The sequence below is a fragment of the Scyliorhinus canicula genome, chromosome 8 (genome assembly GCF_902713615.1).
Source record: "Scyliorhinus canicula chromosome 8, sScyCan1.1, whole genome shotgun sequence".
In the NCBI taxonomy this organism is placed as follows: domain Eukaryota; kingdom Metazoa; phylum Chordata; class Chondrichthyes; order Carcharhiniformes; family Scyliorhinidae; genus Scyliorhinus; species Scyliorhinus canicula.
The window spans coordinates 67023993-67044664 of NC_052153.1; the positions used below are offsets into that span (position 1 = coordinate 67023993).

General features: G+C 49.8%; 1 protein-coding gene across 2 annotated transcripts in view; it reads left to right on the forward strand.

The window, feature by feature from the left end:
• Positions 1–20459, forward strand: part of LOC119970302 (coiled-coil domain-containing protein 192-like) — a 101817-nt gene extending 81358 nt beyond the window's left edge. For both annotated transcript variants that reach the window (XM_038804699.1, XM_038804700.1), the window contains exon 7: positions 19531–20459. In XM_038804699.1, coding sequence (XP_038660627.1) covers positions 19531–19904 — 374 coding nt within the window. In that variant the 3' untranslated portion in view covers positions 19905–20459. The remainder of the gene's footprint in view (positions 1–19530) is intronic.
• Positions 20460–20672: the final 213 nt, after the last annotated feature.

Sequence of the window (20672 nt, forward strand, 5' to 3'; positions counted from 1 at the left end):
ATACTACAGTATAAGGTACATCCCACCTAGGTACCGCGATACCCCTAATATAGCCTTCCACACCCCCATCCCACAACAACCCCTCCCTCCGACATCGAGCCACCCCAACTGAGAGTGGTCCCCCGGCGCTCTCCTCCTCGCACCGGGGCAGCAACCCCAGTGTCACCGGGCTCATTGTCCAGGGCAAAGATGGCTACTCACCTTCTCGGGTCCTTGCAGCAACCCTTCTGCCAACTTCACATTTTTAAAAAGGTGTACTAATCAGCGCTCGCGTGACCACTTGTTGGGGAGGTGGTTTGATCACGGGAGGCCGTTAGATAAGAGGTTTCTCCAGTTAATTGTATGGAAATGGGCCTCAAATGGTGATTATTGGTTTATCGCCATGCTACGGCGGATTCCAGATTTCACCAACAGGAGCGGGCCGGTTAGATCGCAAACTGATCGGCGCCCGGCGCGATTCTCACTTTTGGCCTCTCCTGCAATCTAACGGCCTTGTTGCGCTCTTGTTTAAGCACAACACAGCCATTTAATCGCGCCCTGGGCCTCTTGAATCTTGTGAATTCTTTCCATTCGATGTATTGCCGCTGAACATTGCTGTTGTGGGACATGCACTACAAAGTTTTGTGGTGTCAAAATAAGCAACATTCCCAAAAGAGAGTCTTTGGAAGCTACTTTCAAAAGTAGAAGTATATATTTTTTAACTTACTTTTATATGGAGAAAAGGTCCTCCACCTGGTTCCGAGACACTCCTGAGGGCCACTGCAGGTTCAAAATCACACCTTTCAGTCTTCCTGGAGAAAGATCTGCCCAGTGCTTCCTCACATGGAAGAGTACTGATTCATCAGCTGATGGTGGCCAGTACTTGGTAATCAGCAGGAGGTTTCCTTGCCCATGTTTAACCTGAAGCCCAACTGTATACCACTGTGCCACCACCTCTGCTGCATTTGTCCTGCAGGTAAGGCAGGACATACATCAGAAAGGTGATAGTGCTGTCTGGAACATTGTCTGATTCTGTGAGTATGACTGCGTCAGGCTATTGCTTAACTAGTCTGTGAGTCAGCTCTCCCAACTTTGGCACAAGCCCCCAGATGTTAGTAAGGAGGACCTTGCAGGGTCAACAGAGCTGGGTTTGCCAATGGGAAAAAGTAAGTGCGAGGTGATGCACTTGGGCAGGAAAATAAGGCAAAGGAATACACGATAAACAACAGGATTCTGGGAAGCACCAAGGATCAGTGGGACCTTGCTGTGCATGTACACTGGTCCCTTAAGGTAGCAGAGCAGGTGGATGCTGTAGTTAAGAATGTATATGGTATACTTGCCTTTATTAGCAGAGGCATAGAGTTTAAGAGCAGGGAGGTTATGCTGGAACTGTATAAAATGCTGGTTAGGCCACAGTGTTGTGTGCAATTCTGGAATCCACATTATAGGAAGGATGTGATAGCACTGGACAGGGGGCGGAGGAGATTTACCAGGATGTTGCATGGGTTGGCGAGTTTTAGACTGAGGTTATTTTCCTTGGAGCAGGGAAGACTGAGGGGGACATGACTGAGATGTATAAATTTATGAGGGGAAGAGATAAAGTAGACAGGAACAAACGTTTCCCCTTGGTGGAAGGAACAATGACCAGGGGACATAGATTTAAAGTAAGAGGCAGGAGGTTTAGAGGGAATGTGAGGAAAAGCTTTTTCACCCAGAGGGTGGTGGGAGTCCGGAACCCACTGCCTGAAAGGGTGGTGAAGGCAGAGACCCTCATAACATTTACGAAGTATTTAGATGTGCACTTGAAATGGAAAGGTATATGTGGCGCTAATAATTATACTCAAAGACGAGAGACAAGTACAATAGAGGCGTTATTGCTGTGTGATGCTATTCCTCTGGCTGCAACTGAAGACTAGAGTCTGAGTGACTCACACGCATATTTATACACAAGCTCCCTGTGGGCGGAGCTAGCCGGCAGGGGCTTACCGGAGGAACCTGTATCACAGGTACAGCCATACATCCCACTACTGCAAGTATGCATATCTACAGTGGTTATCACCACAGCATACAAGGCCAAGTGCTAGAAAATAGGAATGGAAAAGTTAGGTGGTTGTTTCTGACCAGCACAGATGTGATGGGCCGTAGGGCCTTTCCTGTACTGTAGAGCTCTATGACTCTAACAGCTGTTGAGGGAACTGACCCAAATTTGTCCTTATCTAACAAGCCTCTAGACATTGAGACTCAGCTCAAATGATGAGCTCTGAGCAGCACAGTAGCATAGTGGATAGCACAATCGCTTCACAGCTCCAGGGTCCCAGGTTCGATTCCGGCTTGGGTCACTGTCTGTGCGGAGTCTGCACATCCTCCCCGTGTGTGCGTGGGTTTCCTCCGGGTGCTCCGGTTTCCTCCCACAGTCCAAAGATGTGCAGGTTAGGTGGATTCGCCATGATAAATTGCCCTTAGTGTCCAAAATTGCCCTTAGTGTTGGGTGGGATTACTGGGTTATGGGGATAGGGTGGAGGTGTTAACCTTGGGTAGGGTGCTCTTTCCAGGAGCCAGTGCAGACTCGATGGGCCGAATGGCCTCCTTCTGCACTGTAAATTCTATGTTCTATGAGTGATGAGGTCCGAATCCCAATTTTTGATGAATGGTGGACCATCTGAGTACATTATAGTCCACTTTGTATCTTGACTGCACGATGTCACAGTTCATTAGAATGTTCCTTTGGTTAATTGGACGATTGAGTATCAGATTGTCACCACTCAGACGGGTAGCTCGAGTCGGTAAATTTTCCGTCTTCGCAGACCCACCTTGATATAAAGCGTCCTGTCACATACAACTTCAACTCAGAGAAGGTGAGTGACTGAGTTTGGCCCGATGCTTCCAGAGGCAGTTCAAAGTCAGCCTTGGAGCCAAGTGAATGCCAAGACAGGTTGGTTTGAAGGCTGCCTTGATTCTCTGAGACTTCGGCCCAGTTTTATAAAAATCTGTTAGGCCCCCTCGTCCTCGCGCCAGCCAACCAATCCCATGCCTTCACCATGCCACCCAACATCCCCGTGCCCCTCATGCCACCTGACAGACCCAGATAATGACACGTAACAGATCTTATCCACCTTTTAAAAATGTTTATGTCTCCTCCATAAATTTGTTAATCCCGTATTGTAGCACAAGGTCCCTGGAACAGTGAAAATGGGGTCTGTTTAAAGTCAGTACCATTTTCATATGGCCCTGCATATTTGTCTTTCACAGCTGCGCGACTCATGTCCCACCCCATTTTTCCGATCTGCAAAATTGCATCGACTAAAAATGAGGGCGGGGCTTCTGCATCCAGGTCACACCCACCTTTTCTTAAGGACTCCAAAATCATCCTGACTTGTGAAAACCTGTCCTCAATGAGGCACTTTTGATATAGGTATGTGGAGTGGGGGTTTGAGGAGGTGATGGTGGCATCTGTTTGTTGTTTATGGGTATATTTTGTTTAGATTAGTTTTTTGTCTCGTTTTCTTGAACTTTAAGCCCATAGTATTGAGGAGCTGTCAATAAATAGGTACATAAAGCCCTTCGAGCAAGCTCTGTCATTCAATATGCACATGGCTGAACTTGGGTTTCACCTCCACTTTCCCACCCACTCCCCATATCCTAACCTTAAATGTATTCAACGATGGAGCATCGTCAACCCTCTGGATCAGAGAATACCAAAAATTCACAGTCCCTTGGATGAAATAGTTTGTCTTCATGTTCGTCCTAAATGATCAACCCCTTATCCTGAGTTAAAGAGTTGCTTTTTAGTTCAGATGAAGAGCTAAATTGACTCAAAATGTTAAATCTGTTTGGTGTTCCCATGCATCTGCTCTGTTATCCTTCCAGGTGGTAGAGGTCATGGGTTTGTTGAAAGAGCCTTGGTTGCAGCAGTGCATCTTGAGGATGGTACTCACTGCTGACACAATGCATCAGTGTTGGAGGGGAGACAATGTTTTGGGTGCAAAAAGGGGTGGCAATCGTGCAGACTGCTTTGTCCTGTATGGTGTCAAGCTACCAGAGTGTAGTTGGAGCTGCATTCATTCAGGCAAATGGAGAATATCCCAACACAATCCTGGCTAGCTTTGGGGAGTCAAGAGGTGAATTACCTAACTCAGAATTCTCAGCCTCCAACTTGCTCTTGTAGCCCACAGTGCTGTTCTGGCTGGTCCAGTTCAGTTTTTTGACCAATGGTAATCCCCGAGATATTGATAATGGGGCATTCAGTGATGGTAATTACATTGAATGTCAAGGATAGATGGTTAGATTCTCTCATGTGGAAGTTGGTCATTGCCTGATACTTGGGTGGTGCTAGTTATAAATTCTGCTGTCCAGTCTCGACATTCAGCATTTCTGTTGGTGCATCCCACCATATCTGCACATCCCAATTCTCAACTGACTCCACACAGGAGCAGTACTGACGTAGGACCAGACATGGTACTGACCAGATGAATTTGTCACCATTTATTTGACAGCCTCTGAAAAATACTTGCAGGCCCTACTGTCACAGGGACCCCACTGTCACAGGGACCCCACTGTCAAAGGGACCTCTGTCACTGGATCCCTCTCTCACTGGGTCCCCTGTCACAGAGACCCCACTGTCACAGGGACACCACTGTCACAGGGACCCCACTGTCACAGGGACCCCACTGTCAAAGGGACCCCACTGTCACAGGACCCCTCTGTCACAGGGATCCCACTGTCAAAGGAACCTCTGTCACTGGGTCCCTCTCTCACTGGGTCCCCTGTCACAGAGACCCCACTGTCACAGGGACACCACTGTCACAGGGACCCCACTGTCACAGGGACCCCACTGTCAAAGGGACCTCTGTCACTGGGTCCCTCTCTCACTGGGTCCCCTGTCACAGAGACCCCACTGTCACAGGGACACCACTGTCACAGGGACCCCACTGTCACAGGGACCCCACTGTCAAAGGGACCTCTGTCACTGGATCCCTCTCTCACTGGGTCCCCTGTCACAGAGACCCCACTGTCACAGGGACACCACTGTCACAGGGACCCCACTGTCAAAGGGACCCCACTGTCACAGGACCCCTCTGTCACAGGGACCCCACTGTCAAAGGGACCCCACTGTCACAGGAACCCCACTGTCAAAGGGACCCATGTCACTGGATCCCTCTCTCACTGGGTCCCCTGTCACAGAGACCCCACTGTCACAGGGACCCCACTGTCAAAGAGACCCCACTGTCAAAGGGACCCCATTGTCACAGGGACCCCACTGTCATAGGGACCCCACAGTCACAGCGACCCCACTATCAAAGGGACCCCACTGTCACAGGGACCCCTCTGTCACAGGGATCCTTCTCTCATTGGGTCCCCTGTCACTGGGTCCCTCTGTCACAGAGATCCCTCTGTCATGGCTCCTTCTGTCACTGGGTCCCCGGTCACTGGGTCCCTCTGTCACTGGGTCCCCTGTCACTGGGTCCCCTGTCACTGGGTCCCTCTGTCACTGGCTCCCTCTGTCACTGGGTCCCTCTGTGACAGGGACCCCTATGTGACAGGGACCCCTCTGTCACTGGGTCCCTGGTCAGTGGGTCCCTCTGTCACTGGGTCCCTCTGTCACTGGGACCCCTCTGTGACAGGGACCCCTCTGTGACAGGGACCCCTCTGTCACTGGGTCCCCGGTCAGTGGGTCCCTCTGTCACTGGGCCCCTCTGTCACTGGATTCCTCTGTCATTGGGTCCCACTGTCACAGGGACCCCTCTGTCACTGGGTCCCTCTGTCACAGGGACCCCTCTGTCACTGGGACCCCTCTGTCATTGGGTCTCTCTGTCACTGGGTCCCTCTGTCACATGGACCCCTGTGGTGGTATGACTAGGATCGCTGCCATTGGTGCAGAGCACCGGTTTCCCATTGGCTCTGGCTGGTCATGTGCCTCTCGGCTGATTGGCTGAGACTAGTCATGTGACTGCTCACCAATTGGTCGCGAGGCAAGTAGACCCCGCCTCCAAGGCAGGGTATAAGTACCCAGAGGTCCCGACGTTCGGCCTTTCACTGTAGTCGACCACCAGGCTAACATCTAGCTGATTAAAGCCTAAGTTTGGACCTTCATTGTGTCTCGCGTCCAATTGATGGTACATCAATTTAATCAGCTAGAATTTTGAAATGGAGCTACGCATCAAGCCTGATTGCCTCCGCATCAGCCCGCATGCTTCGAACGCGCCTGCAACCTTTAAACATTGGCTGGCGTGTTTCAATAGTTACCTGACGACTGCAGCCAACAAGCCCACCAAGGAGCAGAAACTCCACATCCTCCACTCGTGCGTGGGCATGGCGGTATACTCAATGATAGAGGACGAACAGGACTATGACGCGGCTATGGATCTCCTGAAAGGACACTTTCTCCAGCCGGTCAATGAAGTATATGCACGGCATCTCCTGGCTACTAGACAATAGTTCCCTGGTGAGTCCCTCGACGTGTTTTACCAGGCCCTCGCGGCTCTAGGGAGAATGAGGGCCTGTCCCCAAGTTTCTGCGACAGAGCACATGGAACTTTTAGTCAGAGACGCTTACGTTGCCGGCATGCAATCCTCCTCTATCCGCCAACGATTGCTGGAAAAGGACGCCCTCAGAGGCACGGACCCTCGCAACCTCCCTGGAGGTCGCCGACCTGAACGCCCGGGCATACGCCCCCGGCCGCGCGGCAACCTCTTGGGCTTCATGGCACGCACCCTCCCCGTCCTCCGCTGACCCCGAGCCACCTCAGGCCTGCGCTGTAGGACGCCCCGACAAGCTTGCGGGGCCCCACTGTTATTTTTGCGGCCTAGCTAAACACCCCCGCCCGCGCTGCCCGGCCCGCTCCGCTCTGTGCAAGAGCTGCGGGAAGAAGGGCCATTATGCTGTGGTCTGCCAGACCAAGTCGGCCGCTGCTGTCCCACGCAGCGACCGCGGATCGTCCCCCTCCGGGTCCCCCCAGGGCCCAGCGCGGCACAAATGCCCCTCCACCCTGCCTCCCGGCCCCCGCATCCGGCCCATGGGCCGCCCTGCCCCTGCTCCAGGCTGCCCCTGTTGGCCCGCAGACACCGATGACCCTGTCCCCAACCGCCACGAGGTCCCGCGGGCGGCGCCATCTTGGGCCACGGACGCCGTGGGTGGGTCCCGGGCGCCGCCATTGTGGGCCCCGGCTCCACATGCGGGTCCTGGGTGCCGCCATCTTGAGGCACCGACTCCACGTGCGGGTCCTGGGCGCCGCCATCTTGGGCCGACACAGAAGGCCCTGCCAGCGACTACTCTGCCAGCGATGACGACCAGGAACTCTCGCCACGACTTGCTTCAATCACCCTCGACCAGTCGCGACCACGCACGCTCGCCAAGACGACGATGCAGATCCAGCTCGACGGGCACGAGACGAGTTGCCTGCTGGACTCCGGGAGCACAGAGAGTTTCGTCCACCCCGACACGGTATGATGCTGCGCGCTCCCCGTCCATCCAGTCAAACATAACATTGAGCTAGCCTCAGGTTCGCACTCTGTCCAGATCACAGGGTGCTGCATAGCGGACCTCACGGTCCAGGGGAAGGTTTTCAAGAACTACAAACTCCTCAACCTCCCCCGTCTCTGCGCACCGGCACACATAGGACTGGATTTCCAGTGCAACCTGCAGAGCTTGACCTTCCAATTCGTCGGCCCTATTCCCCCCCTTTACTGTCTGCAGCGTCGCGTCCCTCAAAGTGGACCCCCCTTCCTTGTTTGCGAATCTCACCCCAGATTGTAACCTGTTGCCACTAGGAGCAGACAATACATTGCCCAGGACCGGACCTTCATCGGGTCTGAGGTCCAGAGGCTAAGAAAGGAAGGAGTCATCGAGGCCAGCAACAGTCCCTGGCGAGCCCAAGTGCTGGTAGTTCGGACTGGGGAGAAAAACCGGATGGTCATTGACTACAGTCAGACCATCAACAGGTTTACGCAGCTGGATGCGTATCCTCTCCCCCGTATTTCCGACCTGGTTAACAGGATCGCGAAATACAAAGTATTTTCCACGGTGGACCTTAAGTCTGCCTATCACCAGCTCCCCATCCGCGCGAGTGACCTCAAGTACACCGCGTTTGAGGCAGATGGGCGCCTCTATCACTTCCTAAGGGTTCCATTCGGTGTCACAAATGGGGTCTCGGTCTTCCAACGGGAGATGGACCGAATGGTCGACAAACACGGTTTACGGGCTACCTTCCCATATCTCAATAACGTCACCATCTGCGGCCATGACCAGCAGGACCACGACACCAACCTTCAAAAATTCCTCCGAACCGCAAAACTCCTTAATTTAACCTACAATAAGGATAAATGCGTGTTTAGCACCGACCGCCTAGCCATCCTTGGCTACGTATTGCTTAACGGAGTGATAGGTCCCGATCCCGAACGCATGCGCCCCCTGATGGAACTTCCCCTTCCCAACACCCTCAAATCCCTCAAACGCTGCCCGGGCTTCTTCTCCTATTATGCCCAGTGGGTCCCCATCTACGCCGACAAAGCCCGTCCCCTCATCCAATCCACCTCCTTTCCCCTGTCGATGGAGGCCCGCCAGGCCTTTAGCCGCATCAAAGTGGATATCGCAAAGGCCACGATGCGTGCTATGGACGAGTCCCTCCCATTCCAGGTCGAGAGCGACGCGTCTGACGTAGCTCTGGCGGCCACCCTGAACCAAGCAGGCAGACCGATGGCCTTCTTCTCACGAACCCTCCACGCTTCCGAACTCCGCCATTCCTCGGTGGAAAAGGAGGCACAGGCCATAGTTCAAGCTGTGCGATACTGGAGACACTACCTGGCCGGCAGCAGGTTCACCCTCCTCACAGACCAACGGTCAGTAGCTTTCATGTTCGATAATGCACAGAGGGGCAAGATCAAAAACGACAAGATTTTGCGGTGGCGGATTGAGTTGTCCACGTACAACTACGATATCTTATATTGTCCTGGGAAGCTCAACGAGCCTCCTGATGCCCTGTCCCGCGGTACCTGCGCCAGCGCACAGGTCGACTGCCTTCGCGCCCTCCACGCGGACCTCTGCCATCCGGGGTAATGCGTTTCTACCACTTCATCAAGACCCGCAACCTGCCTTACTCCATTGAGGAAGTCAGGGCTGTCACCAGGGACTGCCACATCTGCGCAGAGTGCAAACCGCACTTCTACCGCCCCGACCCAGCGCATATAATCAAGGCGTCCCGCCCCTTCGAACGTCTCAGTATAGACTTAAAGGGTCCCCTCCCCTCCAACAACCGCAACACATATTTTTTAAGTCTGATTGACGAGTACTCCCGCTTCCCTTTCGCCATCCCCTGCCCCGACATCACCACGACAACCGTCATCAAGGCCCTCCTGTCCATTTTCTCCCTGTTTGGTTCCCCCACGTACATCCACAGCGACCGGGGGTCCTCCTTTATGAGTGGCGAACTGCGTCAATTCCTGCTCAGCAGGGGCATCGCCTCTAGCAGGACGACCAGTTATAACCCTCGGGGTAACGGGAAGGTGGAGAGGGAGAATGGCACCATCTGGAAGACCATCCTACTGGCCCTACGGTCCAGAGATCTCCCGGTTTCCCGATGGCAAGAGGTCATCCCCGACGCCCTCCATTCAATCCGGTCTCTCCTCTGTACCACCACTAACCAAACACCTCATGAACGTCTTCTTGTTTTCCCCAGGAAGTCGTCCTCAGGATCCCCGCTCCTGACCTGGCTGGCCACCCCCGGGCCCATCTTGCTCCGGAAGCATGTGCGGGTGCACAAGTCCGACCCGTTGGTTGAACAAGTCCAGTTACTCCACGCAACCCGCAGTATGTGTACGTGGAGTATCCCGACGGTCGGCAGGATACGGTCTCGCATCGGGACCTGGCACACGCCGGCGTGCGGCCTCCCCCCCCCTACATCGCCACCCCCCTCCCTATCCTGATTCCCCCCAGCACCCCCTGCGCCCCTACGAACCAGCGCACAGGGCCCCCCTACCCCGATCACAGCGTCTCCACCACCGTCCCGGGGTACGGAGACAGACCTACGACCGACGCTCCCGGAGTCAAGGACGATCACCGGCCCGACGTCACCGGCTCCACCACGGCGGTCCGCCAGAACACCACGGGCACCTGACAGGCTGATCGAGTCCATCTGATGCCACCATTGGTCTTTGTTGGACTCTATTGTACCATTTTCTTTGCATTTAACTGTGATTAATTCTGTTTGCTTTTGCCATGAGCCAGTGGGCAGCCACCGTTTATCTCGATTTTCCCTACTCATACCACCAGTCCTCAGCCCCCCGCCCCCCTCTTTTCCCTTAACCCCCCCCCCCGGCTTATTTCTCCACAAGGGGTGAATGTGGTGGTATGACTAGGAGCGCTGCCATTGGTGCAGAGCACCGGTTTCCCATTGGCTCTGGCTGGCCATGTGCCTCTCGGCTGCTTGGGTGAGACTAGTCATGTGACTGCTCACCAATTGGTCGAGAGGCACGTAGACCCCGCCATCAAGGCGGGGTATAAGTACCCAGAGGTCCCGGCGGTCGGCCTTTCACTGTAGTCGACCACTGGGCTAACATCTAGCTGATTAAAGCCTAAGTTTGGACCTTCATCGTGTCTCGCTTCCAATTGATGGTACATCAACCCCTCTGTCACAGGGACCCCTCTGTCACTGGGTCTCGCTGTCACTGGGTCTCTCTGTCACTGGGTCCCTCTGTCACAGGGACCCCTCTGACACAGGGACCCCTCTGTCACTGGGTCCCTCTGTCACTGGGTCCCACTGTCACAGGAACCCCACTGTCACAGGGACCCCTCTGTCACTGGGTCCCACTGTCACTGGGTCCCTCTGTCACTGAGTTGCTCTGTAACTGGATCTGTCTATCACAGGGTTCTTCCATCACAGAGCCCCTCTGTCGCTAAGTCTCTCTGTAAATTAAGTCATCCCTGTTGACTATGGCGTAATGTGCTGAGCAGTCTCCAGGTACCTGGGATACCTCTCGTTATTTTGCCCGTTGTGCCCCTCACCCATGTGTTCTTCCTCTTCGGTTACATCTTCAGCTGAGGCAGATGGCTCCACCTCCTCCTCCATCTCTTAATCTAATGAACGGTCTACTTCACCGGCCTCTGGATCTTGAATCTGTTACAATCTTTAGTAGCACAATATTACGCAGCATGTAGTAAGTCACCACTATCCTTTAAACCCTCGCAGAGACGTATTGTAGTGCTCCTCCCGAGTGGTCAAGGATTGGAAATGCATTTTTTAAAAGCCAGTAGTGTACTAGATTAGTGATCTCGTCTGAAGGTGACTGCTATTATAATGCTGAAGAAGAGTTACATTGAACCCGTAACATTGACTCTGTTTTTCTTTCCACTGCTGCTGCCAGAGCTGCTGAGTTTTCCCAGCATTTTCTGTATTTATATCAGTTCACCAGCATCCAGTGTCTTTTTCCTATTTTAGTCCTCAATGGGTAACATTTGACATCCAGTATCTAGCCGTGGACCTGAGGTCTGGCTCGAAAAGATAGTAATATTAATAATAATAATCTTTATTGTCACAAATAGGCTTACATTAACATTCCAGCACCTGTTTGGGTACACAGAGGGAGAATTCAGAATGTCCAAATTACCTAACAGCACATCTTTCAGGACTTGTGGGAGGAAACTGGAGCACCTGGAGAAACCCACGCAGACACGAGGGGAACGTACAGACTCCAGACAGTGACCCAAGCCGTGAATCGAACCTGGGACTCTGGCGCTGTGAAGCAACAGTGCTAACCACTGTGCTACCGTGCCGGTGCAGCAAGTTTAACTCCCTCAGGATGAGAGACTCATAGCAGCTTCCAGGAAATTGTGTGCAGATGTGGAGGAAAACATTATTATGGTTACACACAAGTTGCATGTTGATGGAATGAAAAGATTTTCTATTCGAGAATGTGTGCACCTCCTGGAATAGTGTTTTAATGGTGATGTGTGTGCAATCCATCACACATTGCACTTGTAGAAAGGCAGCTATTGACATGAACCTCGTTGCTGTTGGGGTCTGATTTATTGGAAAATTAACGTCCTCCCCAACTCTATCAAAAAGAGTATTGGGCCCTGATGTAATGCACCTGTGGGCAGCTGATTGTGAGATGCCGCAGAGGAAAGATCTAACTGCATAAAAGTTGAGGGTTGTGGTAACTTTCACTTCAATTGATAGGACTTAGACACCTTTCTAACAAGGCGCATATTTCTCTGGCCATTTCCCAAGATACTCTCAGAGTTGAACTCCCTTTCAGTTATTTCGAAGAAGCTATATCTGCTCCAGTACACTCTTTGCTCAGGGTATTAACTCACCTTCTTGCTGTTTTGATGTGGCGGGGGGTTTGGGGGGGTGGTGCGGAGGGGGACTCTGCCAGCTCATGCTCTGTTACCATGGCTTCAGCTGTACACTTCTACCTTTCTTTGCATGCCTGGTGTGTGGGTCCTGCACCCCGTTCTTCAGCCTTCCTGCCTTCATGGACAACAATCTGAACACCCAGCGAGATTGGCAGTCTGAAATATTGCCCTCTCAGCTTACGAGGCAAGGAATGATGAAGAAGGGGCCATGGGGATGTGCCCTTGCTTTTTTCCAGCTATCTCACCCACCCTTCCCTAAGGTCATACAGCAGCCTCTGTCTCAGAGGCGAATTCAGCTTTAAATCTGATTCCTCGCATAGCTCAAGATAAGGCTTAGAATTCTTTACCTCAGGCATTCAAAGCTGTTCATGTCTCCAGTACCAGATCGTGGTACTTCTAGCCTTGGGTGACTGCCTCTGTATGGAGTTTGCACATTCTCCCGTGTCACCATGGGTTTCCTCAAGGTGCTCTGGTTTGATTCCACACTCCAAAAGATGTACAGGTTAGGTGGATCGGCCATGATAATTCGCCCCTTAGTCTCCAATATAACTACATAAACACCAGCATCGGGTGAAGCGTACAGGGGTGTAGTGGTCAGTCCATAAAAGGGTCGTTAGGAGTCTGGTAACATCGGGGAGGAAGAAGTGCTGAAGTAGATTGGGGGATCAATGGGTTAATGCTGGAAAACAGGTGAGGGGATTGTGTTATACAGTTAACCTTTCCCTGTTCAGTGGAATATTGGCAGGATGCCAACTTTGAAGCAGCTGGTCATTCTGACTTTCTGCACGCAGCCAGTGTTGTCTGAACTGTTCATTTGCTTCATCCATCGGCAGGGGTTCTGATATAGTTACTTTCTAGTGCTACTTAAAGCTCGCCTGTATTACTGAACATTAGCTTGCACCTTTGAAAGGGAAGGTGCATTATGGCTGCTGGAGGTGTGAGATCATTGAGAATTGTGTGCTGTGGAACAATCGATAATGGCTGACCAAGGGGCAGCACGGTGGCACAGTGGTTAGCATTGCTGCCTACGGCGCTGAGGACCCGGGTTCGAATCCCGGCCCTGGGTCACTGTCCATGTGGAGTTTGCACATTCTCCCTGTGTCTGCGTGGGTTTCACCCCCACAACCCAAAGATGTGCAGGTTAGGTGGATTGGCCACGCTAAATTGCCCCTTAATTGGAAAAAATAATTGGCTACTCTAAATTTAAAAAAATAAAATAAAAAAAGATAATGGCAGACCATGGCAGAGGATCTAACAGGGTCTCGCTAGGTGTCGCAATCTGAACCCCGCCCACAATGGGCAGGACCCAGATATTCAAGTGTACAGTCGGACTCACTTGAATATGCTCTCATCGGAATTACCCAAGGCGCAGGATCTAACCTCCATTTAAAAATGGCGCCCCATCTCTTCCTGCACTGGCAAGTGGGGTGTCATTCACCACATCACCAGCACAGTTTGCGCAACACTCATCCTAATTTCAGAAGAACAATGACACACAATGGAGCAGAGGTATACCTGTATGTTGTAACCCCCATGGATGAGATGGTGCTGACAGTTATGCGAAGGGCCATTGCCGAGACTGTGGCCACCAGTGGAGCTGAATCGATACAGGGTGAAGATATCCCCACACCTAATCCTCCTCACTTCTCCTTTATCCCACAATCTCTTCTGACAGAGAAGTTGTTACTGGTGTAAGCGTGCACATTTTACTTCTGTGGTATAATGCCTTAATGCAATATATAATAGAAATCTTTATTAGTGTTACAAGTAGGCTTACATTAACACTGCAATGAAGTTACTGTGAAAATCCCCTAGTCGCCATACTCCAGCGCCTGCTTGGATACACGGAGGGAGAATTCAGAATGTCCAATTCACCTAACAGGCTTTCGGGACTTGTGGGAGGAAACCGGAGCACCCAGAGGAATCCCAGGCAGACACAGGGATAACGTACAGACTCCAAACAGACAGTGACCCAAACCGGGAATCGGACCTGGGACTCTGACGATGTGAAGCAACAGTGCTAACCACTGTGCTACCGTGCCTCCCTATGATGCGTCTGTGACATCAGCAGTGATGTGCTAGAGACTCAGTACAACAGACAGGCAGCATTCAGGGGAGGTGTGCTTATTCAGCAATTCATAGATTATCATAGAGTTTACAGTGCAGAAGGAGGCCACTCGGCCCATCGAGTCTGCTCCGGCTCTTGGAAAGAGCACCCTACCCGAGGTCAACAACTCCACCCTATCCCCATAACCCAGTAACGCCACCCAACACTAAGGGCAATTTTGGACACTAAGGCCAATTTAGCATGGCCAATCCACCTAACCTGCACATCTTTGGACTGTGGGAGGAAACCGGAGCACCCGGAGGAAACCCACGCACACACGGGGAGGACGTGCAAACTCTGCACAGACAGTGACTCAAGCCGGGAATCGAACCTGGGACCCTGGAGCTGTGAAGCAATTGTGCTATCTACAATGCTAACGTATATTGTACATGATGTAAATATATATGTATGCAGTAACTACCTGAGATAGGCTATAGTCCCTCTTCATAGTCCAAAGATGTGCAGGTTAGGTGGAGTTACGGGTTAGAGTGGGGGAATGGGCATAGGTAAAATAATAAATAATAAATGACCTTTATTGTCACAAGTCGGCTTACATTAACACTGCAATGAAGTTACTGTGAAAAGCTCCTGGTCGCCACATTCCGACGCCTGTTCAGGTGCACAGAGGGAGAATTCAGAATTCTCAGCTGGTATGGGAATTGAACCCGCACTGCGGGCCTTGTTCTGCATCAGAAATCAGCTGTTTAGCCCACTGAGCTAAACCAGCTAAACTAGGTAAGGTTCACTTTCAGTGTGTTGGTGCAGACTTAATGGGCTGAGTAGCCTTCTTCTGCACTGTAGGGATTCTTTGCATAGGATACATGGCCTAGCATGTCCAAGAAACAATATTTTCCTCTCCCATCACCGCAAGCCTATCTTTCCTTTCACAAATCTAAGAATTGCAACATTCCCAGGCAATCAGAAGTAAAGTAAAAGGTTAAGTCTCCATATCCCAGATGACCATAGGCTGCTTTCCCCTTTGAAAGGACAGCTGACTGGTGGTGATTTAACCTGAGGATCACCACGCCACAGGCAGGGGGCAAGGTTGAGAAGCGGGACCTTTATGAATAACGTCTTCATGAATAACCTCGTCAGGAGGAGTAAGATACCTGAAAATGAAGGCATAAATTGAAACAATGGAACATGAGAAAAGGAGTGGGCCATTTACCCCGCTATTGCTGTCCCTCCATCAGAGCCATTGCCTCAAATACTGAAGTTGTGACTGTGCTGCATGAGTGGCCCTTCTTCATCTGAGTGCACACAAGATTGAAATCGAGCATGTTCACTAACTATAACCCTTGAATAAGATTGAATACATTTAATACACGCCAGATATTTCATAACAAGTTAAAGAAAATGTTTAATCATTCATATATTAATAGAACTGTCATCAACCTCAAGTGGTAAAAATAAAATAAATATTTATGCTTGATTGGACGCAGAGGGAGCGCACAGCTCTCACAGTCAATGTTGTATGCAATCAGCACATATCTCACTTCACTTGCCCTTGCTTTACGTGCGTATCACTTCAGTTATACCAGGATTAAAAAAGCTACATGAATGGAAACCAGCAGAATGTGGCAATCATGCACGTGTGCAACAGTCAACAAAATATGCCATGGTGCTCGCTCAGAACAATGATGGGTTGCATGTGGCCCCCCAGCAGCAGGTTGCCCCCCACTGATTTAGAGGATAGGACAGAGCTGATCTGCATGTGTCATATCCACTTCTTTAAGATCCTCCACAGATAAAGCACCTTCGGAGAGCCTTGCTTCTCCATCCTTCAACCTCTCAACCTGCTCATGTTGTTTCTATTCTAGCAGCTTGGTCTGCAGTATTCATTCTCCAATTCGTGCACAATACTATAAGGAAATGTTTCTAATCTATGCATGTGTGGGAACAACTCACCCAAGATTTTAAGTAAGCAAATAAACAATTAACAACATATAGTCTCCAGACTTTAGAAGAATGAGGGGAGATCAAATTGAGGTATACAAAATGATAAATGAATGGATAAAGTAGACATGGAGTGGATGCTTCATCGTGTGGGGCATTCTAGAACAAGAGGTCACAGTCTTAGGATAAGGGTTTGCAAATTTAAAATAGAGTTGAGGAGAAACTACTTCTCCCAAAGGGTTGTGAATCTGTGGAATTCGCTACTCCAGAGTGCGGTGGATGCTGGGACAGTCAGTAAATTTAAGGAGGAGTTAGACAGATTTTTAATTGGTAATGGGTTGAAGGGTTATGGAGAATAGGCAGGATGGTGGAGTTAAGGCCAGGATGAGATCGAATGGCAGAGCAGACTCGATGGGCCAAATGGCCTAATACTGCTCCTATATCTAATGAAGATGCCTGAAACCACCAAACACCAGTTGAATTGCAGCAACAGCCAGAAAACAATAACCCAGCAACTAACTTGTAAGTAGTTGATGTCTTTAAATAGTACTGGAGCTGAGGGCAAAATGGGATGTCCGTTCTGCAGCTGAACACATGTTCAGCTGTGCAAGGTTAAGAGAGGACACAAAATGCTCCAAAATGGCAGCCCTGGCATTAGATCAATGTTACATACTGACTGATGTCATAATCTGTCTACTCTACAGAGTTCCGGGAACATTAGGAAAGTGCCACTAGTCCCTTTACCAGTATGGCGTCAGGTACACTTTGCCTCAGAAGTGTGTGCATGTGCTGCAAATGCCATTTTAGAAAGGAGACTCATAAAGCCCAAAAACCCAATTTCACCCCCAGCATCTGGTTCTTTTTGTTTGTGAATCTTGCTAACTGCATATTGGGTTTCAGAATTTTCCACATAACAGCATTGACCACAAATGTATTCAGTAGCTGGAAGGCACTTTTGTGAAGTTGTGAAAGGCACTTAGGAGTGTAAGGTTGTTTCTGTTTGAAACTTCTACTTGAACACAACTGATAAATTTCCAACAGATAATATAAGTACAGCATCAGCTTCAAATCTAGTCACATCAACAAGAAACGCAACTGGACAACTGTATTACTTTTGGGAAAAATAACCTGAAAAGTAGCTATACTTAGGACATGGCTTAAATAAGAATGTCTCTGTATCTCTGAACTTTTACTCATAATTGTTTTGATTATCTATACCACTCCCTTACAATTAAAGTATTGTATCATTGCCAAGAATTGGCTTTACCTCATTCTGATGAACTGCTCGACCCTGTCACGCCTATTGCCTTTAGCTATTTTGTTTCCCTCCATATGCAATCACACATTTAATTTGCAGTTTGTCTTCGATTTGTGGACACATGACGTAATGTGGTGTCAAGGACAGGGAGCTGGAACATTGCATCAGGAAATTATGAGGCAGGATGTGTGGATAATAATACCCATGGAATATCTTAAATTCAATGCCTCAACTACAAGCCCTCTCAATGGCTTGATGGGTAAATACGCTATCTGATTAGCCCATTCGACAGTTTCTGAATTTGCTAATCACAGGCAGCATATTACAATCAGCTTCAATGCTCCAGACAGTAAAAGAACACCATATCAGTTGGACCTCCTACAGCTATTGCTACCCAGTAGTATCAGTTGGTAAGTATGGAAGTCGCAAATATTGGATAGGCATCAGCACTGTTGCCTCCCAAGATCAAATAACCTCCCAGCATTTGCTTCATCGACCCAAACAGAAAGATTGACCTCTTGAGACTGGACTTTTGCCAGAACCCATGGCAACTTTACCCCAGCATAACTTCATTTCAGGATTGGAGGGTTCAAAAGATAGGAAGGAGCTATATATAAATATCTAGGGTTAAAGATCTGGAGCCATTTTAATGGATTCCTGCCATAGATTTAATAGAAATACTGGGGACAGCTGCAAACAAGCAGACTGGATTTCAGCCTGAACTTGCACTTTCGTGAGTCACCTCATGGAGAAAAGTCAGGAGCTCCCTATGTCTCGGGTCCCCGATCTTTGCTCCATCGTATAAATGAGCCGCAGCCATCATCACAGGTACATTTGCTACCGATTAGATGCACCTTACCACAACTGGTGGCAACTTGTCAGATCAGTTCAAGATTGAGATCTGGGGCTGGATTCTCTGTTTGAGAGACGAAGTCCCCAATGTCTGCGTCAAAACGGTGGTTTCAGGAAAAACGGGACAAAACGGCCACCGATTTTGTGCTGTGGGGGGGGGGGGGGGCTGCAGATGGGCAGCATAGACCTCCCAGCTCTAGCTGCCGATATGGCCCAGAGCATTGCCGGGTCCGTGGCTGCACGTGCGCACGCCGGTAGCCTGCAGCGGCCACACCGTGCTTCATGGTGGACGCAGCGCTTGGACCCAGACTGCAAAAATAGTCCCTCCTCTGGCTGGTTCACGCACCTCGGACCGTCCCACAAAGTGCCCCCACCCCCGATTAAAGAACCCTGCCTGCGGATCAGTCCTGCCCCGACTGTGACGGCGCTAGACTGAGTCCGCAGCCACCACACTGAGTTCCCGACGGGTGAGACCACACATTTCCCACGCCATCAGGAACCCGGCCGGTCAGGGACGGAGCATCTCGGGGCGGCGTGGATACGGCGTGTGGCATATTCCTACAGTACACCGCTTTTCAGGGCATCGCAAAAGCGGCACTGCCCCCGATTCTGTCATCATCGGGGATTCTTCGCCCCGCCGCCGAACGTGATTTCGGCGTCAGGGATCAAAGAATCCAGCCCCTGAGTTGCCGAGGTCTGTTATTTTTGGTTAAATATTTTTGATACCATTTGCCTAGCCCCTTCTCCTCCAAGGTCAACTACCTGCGTTTCAAAGGTCTTTAACAGGTTTCTCCACATATTTGGCCATACTCCAGCAAAGACTCCTAAGTTGAGGCAGTCCCTCGACTCGCCAAAATCCAGAGGATTCAGCAGTATAGCTTCTCAGTGCGCGCAATCATGCCATAAATGTACGGATCATACCTGTGCAGGTTTCCAGGGCCGTGAAGCCGAGCAGTATAAAAGTGACTGAGGATGCATAATGGCTAATTTAAATGGGTCCTAATCAACAGCATAAAATCATAAAACATCCTTCAGCATATCAAAAATGTAAGCAATGAGATTACTAAGTTTGTTATCTTCCATTTTACAGAACAAAGATTCAACAATAAGCATTTCAAAGAAGGTGGCAGCAGCGATGACATTGAACATCATGAGCTTGGCGTTGGAGGTGAAAGTCGAGTACGTCTTGTCCTTGAACTGTCAAATCAATTGTCACAACAACAAGAAAAAATATTCCTTCTGGAAAAGACTTTGAAAGAGAAAGAAGCGCGGCTGAGTGGACTTGAAGCACAACTGCTCGCTCAACCAGCTGGTGGAGCCTCAGCGCCTGGGTTGCTGCAGTCTTATTTACCAGCACCACTAAACAATAGCAACAGCACAACAGAAAGTGATCAAAGTTTAGGAAAACTGCCCTTTCCAGCGGAAGACTTGACCTCAGATAGGTCTCATAATGGAACAAAATGATCAAGGCTAATTCTATCTTAAAGGAGTTAAGGATGCTAATTCAAAAGCATGTCACTGTGGTACATTTGAAGATCAATTGAGCAGTTGTGTTGCTCTTGTTGTGGCCACTGAGAGCAGGATATCCGGGACAGCAGATGAGACGGGTGCTTTGGAAAATGTGAATAATATGAACTAAATTAACGTTTCCTGCATTACAACAATGACCACACTTTAGAAATACTTCATTGCCAGCAAAATGTTTTGGGATATCCTGATGTGAATGGCGCTACCTAAATGCAAGGTTTTCTTGCTTTTCTAAAACAGATTTTGTATTAAAACCTAATAAGCTATCCAACATAAATCAGAAAATTTGTTCCCATGAGCTCCAGCTCTGGTACAATAAATTTCAGCATGAGAGCCATGCATACTCAGTTTTAGAGTTGCAATTTAGTGGAACTGTGGCAACAATATTAGCCTGTTACTGCCGGCATGTCCACATGTTTATCATAAAAATCAGTATAATTAATGTACATTTTATCTTTGGATTTAAATTACCATTAAAAATATGGACGTCCATAGCGGTGTCTGAATAAATCTGAATTCACATGCCACAATTACAGAAATCAAATTAAATGCAACAAAAGAAGTTAAGTATTATATTGCATTCTGTGGGTACAATTTAATGCAAATGAAACAGTCCTGCCGCTATTAAAATAGCTCTGCTTCATTATCGGGCTTGGGCGAGGAATGCCCCACCAAGGCTACACTTTGGCTCATTTCCTTTACTGG